This window comes from Egretta garzetta, unplaced genomic scaffold, assembly GCF_000687185.1.
Source record: "Egretta garzetta isolate BGI_Z169 unplaced genomic scaffold, ASM68718v1 scaffold333, whole genome shotgun sequence".
Taxonomy (NCBI): Eukaryota; Metazoa; Chordata; class Aves; order Pelecaniformes; family Ardeidae; genus Egretta; species Egretta garzetta.
In genome coordinates this window covers 2,327,748-2,334,643 of record NW_009259179.1, presented here as the reverse complement: position 1 = coordinate 2,334,643, position 6,896 = coordinate 2,327,748, and the positions used below count along the sequence as shown (strand labels likewise).

Sequence of the window (6,896 nt, the reverse complement as noted above, 5' to 3'; positions counted from 1 at the left end):
GGGAGACCAGCTGTCCTCCCAGCTCTACAGGAACAAGCAGGTAAAGGCTCCGCGCCCCCCGCAACCTCGGCTTCTCCCCCCGAGGTCCCTGAACCCTCTATCCCGTACCGCACCTTCTGGGCTGGTTTACGGCACGTCTCCCTCTCGCTGGCACGGACGTGGGAAACGGTGGCAAACTGATTTTTTGGGGTGGTTTCTGTACCTCGCTTGAAGCATTTGTCTCCCCCACGTTGTCCCGTGAAGCTGGAACAACTCTTGCGGGGTTCCCTGTTCATCTCTCCTCTCTTACAGCGACCTGCACCAGCTGCCTTGGTGCTAGAGAAGACCACGGGCATGACCAGGGAGTCCCGCAGGCTCTGGTGATGCAGAGCCTCATGCTATTGACAGAAATACATAGTGTGTGGGCTCCTGAGTCCACCAGGATTAACTTCACGAGGAACGATTCCACCAGAATTACCTACTTATATGGAGGATCAACCATTTTAACCAACAAGCATTTCCTTGTTACTTTTATTTTCTCTCTTCTTTACTTTTTTGTAAATCCCATCAAAGAGCGGGAGAAACTCTGAACAGTCCTAGATGAAGGAACCCCAGACAGATCACTCTGATCAAATACTTGGAATAATATTTTGACACAGTGAAGTTGATGGAAATTCATTTACTAACTGCAAGGTCCTTGAAATCAGACCCTAGTTTCAGACATCAGCGTACTTCTTTCTTCAGCTTTACCTCAATGATTTAAATCTGTGCTTTTCAGCCTGTGGTCAGCAGATGCCCAGGGTCCTTGGCAGAAGATCCTTTGTCTTCTTAAAGGAGTCTCCAGAGCTACAATCAGGAGGCAAAAATATCTCTGCAAATACTTAGACTTCCCATGAAAAAGTGTTAGGCATCTGCACGTCAAAACATACCTGTTTAGCTCTTAGGGATCATCTCAGCTCTGTATATGTACTGGGAATGGCTCAGTAGGGTCCAGGATTGAAGGGATCACTGGGTACTACTGTTATCAAACAATGGCAGCTGCATCTTCCTTCTGCCCTCTACCCCCATAAATCATTAGTCTGCGGCTCCTCTTGCTCTGTTTCCCCACATGCCAACTATAAATGGGAGTGAGAGGGGTGCAAAGGGGTGCTTAGTGCCGCTTGGGAGGAGATCCGGCAGCTGCTGTCATGACCGTGACTGTTTCTGGCTGTTCACAGGCCTACCTGTAATTCTTTTCTGTTATTATTCCGCGGTTACAGGTTTTTTTCAGAGTAATCTTCTCAAACACTCGCTAAAGAATAAAGGAAGTCAAAAGTGAAAACTGAACAGTCATGCCTCTTAGATTTACAGAGACAAGAGGCTGGAGGGGCTGGGTTGAGTTCACAAAGCAAACACCCAGATCATCAAATCCAAGCAGCCTGTACCATAGGGCAATTGCTATTAAGTTACAGAGTCAACATCTATTCATCAATATCTCTATTCCACAGCTTCAAGATACTTTGCTTCAGAAGGAAGAGGAACTTGCTAGGTTACATGAAGAAAATAATAACCTCCGACAATACCTGAATTCTGCCCTGATTAAGTGTTTAGAAGAAAAAGCCAAGGTATTGGATTCAAACCTGTTGTATAGACGTGTGCAGGAGAAACGGATTGAATAGGTACCTGCCACTGAAATATGTGGGAAGTCTAGGAGTGTAGACAACCTGCAGTGTGAGATCTATTTAACTTCACAGAGCTGCCAAATTGCTGCTCATGGGTCTAAGGTGACAGTTTCCCTCAGGAATGACATCCTGTCAGGTTCTGACTGTGGAGACAGTATAGCCCATGGCATAATTAAGTTTAGTTTATGAGTAAGTTAGCTATACGTAAATGAAGTTTATAGGCAAGGTAAAATTATTCCATCTAAAGCTTTTTTTTTTTTCAAATTTGAACATACATTTCTTGAATGTGTCTGTTTTGTCAGTTACCCTTTTGATGAGGATTAATTTTTCCTTTTTTTCTGTTTTGGGTGTTTTCTGGTTTATATTTTGTTTTGTCATCTTCCAATGGTACGTTTTATTCATTTACAGTAGAATACTGAGCTTCTCTTTTTTTTTTTTTCAAATTTTTTAATTAAAAAGTTGTGTGGTTTTGTAAAGGTGAAATACAAAATTAAACACTTCAGGTTGGATGAAACATTTTGTTAAACTAAATGTGAAGGCTTTTTTTAATTAAATATTTTCATTCCCCATCTCTCTCCCAAAATAAAGATAATTGTTTCTTGTTGACTTAAAGATATTTTTTACTATTCCAGACTTGCCCATGAAACCAATCTATTAATTATTTGCTCAGCTCTGTGGATTGGGCATGAGGTAATAAGACATGTAAAAAATAGCAGACTTTCCTTTTACATCCTATTTCAAGTTGACAGCATGGCATGTCCCCCCTCCCATGGCAGGACCTGGCTCCTGGCAGCAGAAAAGGTCTTCTTCGGTGGGCACAGCAGGAAGACCCGGCCACCCATCTGTGTCACATGGAGGAGGGTCCAGTGCGAAGCTGCCAGGAGAGGTGGCCGAGCAGTAAATCAATGACAGGGTGGGGAGCTTCCTTGTTATTCCTGCATGCCTTTGACCATCCCTGGATGCCTGAAGGACCCTTGTCCTGGGGTAATGGCAACTGAGGTGGATTAATGAGCTCAAAGCCACTCAGTCTGCTGCTCTGAGCTCTCCCTGGCCAGGATCACACCTGCCCCAGTATGACTTACCTTCACATCCACCCTCTTTGTCAGGCTGCCACGTTCCCCCCCATGCCCCACTCACCTGCCAAACGCTGCTGGTAGCACCAGCACAGAGCAGTGCCGTACAGCCAGGCAGGAGCTCTCCCTTCACGCTATACTGGGTGAGAATGCAATCAAAGCACAGGCTGTACTGACATTGTCAAATTCTTCTCTTTCAGGGACTGGGTTGTTGCAGAAACTGTAATGGCACAAAAATAGTTAAGCATATCCATGTGTTTAAGCACAAGGTGGAAGAAAAAGTATCTTTTATAAGGACAGTAGTAACCATCTTGCCCATCTAAAATCTGAGGTCAGAAACATGCTGCTTCCAGGTAACTAGAAATTCAGATTTTAATCTTCTCTCTCCACCTCATTTTTTTGTTTTAATAGAAACTGCTATCCTGCCATGGCCAAAAAACCTGTGCTATTCTCAAAAGCCCCAAGAGAAGATTAAAAGAGGATCACTGCTTTGTTCCTCATGAAACTCCTCATGCTTCCAAAGCTAGAAGGAACCTCTTTAATGAATTCACTGCCTGTGAAGAGCAAGTCAGCCCTGCTGTGGACAGCTGGGTCCTGCAGACTTTAGGATTAAAAGATGTCAACACCATTGATGAAACTTCAGCTAACTACAGTGCCCTATCCTCAGACTTTGGAAAAGACACATACTGCCTGAGCCCTGGCGAAGCAATAGACTACAACCACAATGAAGGAGCGGCAGCAGTGTATAGCTGCAGCCACGTGCCTCCAGCTAGCAGCAGTACCCGCCCGTGCAGTCAGGACTCTCCCTTCCTTCCTCAGTTTTCTTCAGCGCCATGCGTCTCCTCATCAGCACCAAGTGTTTCCTCCCTCCCAGCCTATGGGTTGCCTTATTTGACTGGCGATTTGTCACCCAACAAAACAGAAGTGGCCTTCACAACTTCTCTAAGTCCTCACCGCAATGTGAGAACGCACACCTTCCACCAAGGACAAGCCTTCGTGCGCAGGGATGATGATGGAGGATGGAGATTCACCTGGGTGCCCAAGCAGGCTGAATAATGCACCTGCATAGAGGCTCAGCCATAGGGGATATAGGAGACAGACACTTCATTTTGTGCTTGAGACAGGTTCAGGCATCAAAAATGAGCCCTTCTGGGCTCTGTTAGATGCTACTCTGTCACTTACCCGCTCCTCCTTCCCTCCCAGTTTTTCACAGGTGTGGCTCCAGATTGCACTTGGACAATTACCTGCCCCAGGGCAGCTGTACAAATCAAATCCACCTCTCTTGTGCCTGTGTTGAGATACCTGCTTTTACTTGCTTCATGTGTTTTCTACTATCAGCTATTCCTTGTTAACTGGTAGTTTCCAGGCTGGAGTGCTTTCAGCTTTGATGATCACTCCCACGCACTCCGAACTGGAAAGCAGGGAATACAGTTTGGAAATAGCACCTCTCTCACAGATATCCACACATGACAAAGGAGGCATAGGTTGGAGGCTGAGGATCAGCAGTTTCTAAGTGATTTGCATGTCTCTTGGCTACACAGATTGCCTTGGATTAAGGCAACCATGGGTGTTTGTTAATGTGCTACACTAGGCCGACCTGCCTGCAGTCACATGGTGCTGTCATATTCTTTGATGATGCCTCAGAATAAACAGGATTTGCTTCTATTGCCTGGAGGCTACTTAATTACAAGTGATTTAGCAAGTTCAGGGGATTTTAAGAGACTAATGTATTTACTACACTGTCTTTTAAAGGTACTTTATCTGTCAGATAAAATGAGTCTTAAAAGTTTGAACCCTGGAACAGGAACTAGAATTGGAGATGCTGTAATGACACTGCCATCACCAGCCAAGGCCCTGGCCCAATATATTAGCAGCAAAAATTTTCTCACCTGTGGCTAATGTACACTCAGAGCACTTCTTTCTTCTGCAAAGGATGCCTTCCCCTCGCCTGCAGTATCCCACTAGTCATTTGATGGATTTCCTTCCATGTTTACCTGCCTGATGTTGGAAGCCCTCATAAAAGGGAGCCACTCTTGGCTTCATAAGCAATTTCTGTGGTTTCTGGAACTTTTTGCAACATCAGGAGCTGCACTTGTGAAACTGGAGATTTTCTTTCTAAGGAACAACTTCTTGACCTCTTTGTCCTGATCTTTGAGAGCACACAGAGATTTATCTGCAATCAACATCAGCCAGGGCTGCTTCCTTCTCCTCCCCTAACTCCATGCTTCCTATGGGAAATGTTTACCCTGGTTTGGGGAGGCAGTATCCCTTACTGGTTAGAGTGAGTCTTTGAGAACCACAACCTTCAACACCAGCTCTTGCCCCTCCATGTCTCTGCCAGGCAGTGGTGGGCTGAAGCTATGATCATCACTACCTTGAAAATGCTTTAAAAATCTCTGGAGAGAAGGTGCTCTAGCACTGCACAGGACTTTCAGTAACACTGCTAATGATATGAAGTCAACTGATGTGAAGTAAGCTCATCAGTAATTTTTTGTTACGCCTTTGTTTTCTGCTTTACAGTAGTTTGATGCCTAAGTATTGAAAACAGAGTGATTTGGTTATTCTTGCTTTCAGAATGGTCCCAGTGACTTTAAGGAAGTACTTACATAAGTAAAAATTACCGTATGTGAGGATTTCCATCTAATGGCTTATTTTCCTGTAGAAAATGGGATCTTCTTTTTAGAGGATAAAAATATCTCCTAAATAGACTCTTGTGCCTTAGAATTGCAGTATTTGGGATTCTCCATCAGGAGCAATAGTGATTTCCCAGAAGACTTTTAAATAAACAAGCTCTGTATTTCTGGATAGTTACTTTAAAGACATTGGGCAGACTTCCAGAATAGGCAATGTGAAAGCATTTATTGTAGGCATTATTGCACTGGATTTAAAAAAAAAAACAAAACAAACAAAACAACAACAACAACACCCCCCAACCTCTAAACAAACAGTGCACACAGAATAAATACAAACATTTGTTTGGGGGGTTTGTTGTAGTCAGTAAAAATGTGGCCAGCTGATGAAGACTAGTCAGACAAGACCACTGTTTCTATAGCACTTTTCTGCTTTTCCATGAAAGCAGAAGAAAAATCCTGTCCTACAAATACTTGTTTCTTTCTCAAGGCATTTCATTTCTTTCCTATTAATCTCCTCATGCCCTGCTATATAAGGTAGCATTGAAGAAAATACTCCTGTAATTGGGGTTTTTATTGGTGTGCATGGTAGTGTAGAAAATGCCTGACAATGTACATGATGGGAGGCCCTGGTGTGTGTGGTGTGGGGGATGAACAGCACCCCAAGCAGCTATAGATGCCACATCTTCCAAAGCAGCTGTAAAACAGAAGTAGAGAAAGATCTGTCTTATGTTTTCTAACACTATTGAATGCTATTACTTCTGTATTTCAATGCTATGGAGTCAGTCGCAGTAATAAGTACATTTGTCCTGTCAGCAAATACTAAATCAGTTTTTTTCTCTGAAGAGAGAGAAAAAGCTTTCCACCTGTTTGACATTTCCTTTCCACATTTTTATATCACTGCATGTGAGAACTGACCCTGCAGAGAGCCAGAACAAAAGCATCAGATCTTTGATACAATCTCAAAGTAGGGTTTCAGTAGAAACAAACTGGTGCTTGAACTTTTGCCAGCCTTTTGTAAAGGGGTGACTGGCCCCTTGTCTCATAGCAAATAAATTATAGATGTAAGCGAATAGCTCAATGAATAATTTACTGAATGAATCCCCTTCTTTTCCTGAGGGTTCCTCAATTTTACTCAGCATGAAGGTGTTGAGTGGCAGGGATTTCTGTCTGAGCCTGGTTTACTGGAGCTCATTTGTGTGGAGGACCCCATGCTGCTGCTCCTGTCAGCTGATGGGTGCTCCTGACCTGCACGTGCAAACTTAAAATTCTGGTTTAGACAACTGTTTGAGCAAAGGTCTCTGTGTTAATAATGCTGCTGCCCACTATAGTGGAGGGAACGCACTGGAAAGGAAGCAGAAAAATCTCCAAAGTATTTTAGCAAATAACTAAGGGTGATTGATTTTTCCCTGACAGCATCATTTGAACTAGTATTTCCTGAGTTATGAAGAACAACAGAAACAAGCTACTCTGTGTCTAACACCAACCCACAGCAAGCAAGTCAGCCCCAAGGTGAGGACTGAGACTCTTCTGCTTTTTTGTTTCTCAAGAAT

At 43.6% G+C, this 6,896-nt stretch overlaps 1 protein-coding gene across 1 annotated transcript in view; it reads left to right on the top strand.

The window, feature by feature from the left end:
• GMNC (geminin coiled-coil domain containing) overlaps positions 1 to 3,769 on the top strand; it is a 5,191-nt gene extending 1,422 nt beyond the window's left edge. Inside the window, exons 3-5 of the mRNA XM_009635643.1 lie at positions 6 to 40; positions 1,467 to 1,583; positions 3,125 to 3,769. Coding sequence (XP_009633938.1) covers positions 6 to 40; positions 1,467 to 1,583; positions 3,125 to 3,769 — 797 coding nt within the window. The remainder of the gene's footprint in view (positions 1 to 5; positions 41 to 1,466; positions 1,584 to 3,124) is intronic.
• Positions 3,770 to 6,896: the final 3,127 nt, after the last annotated feature.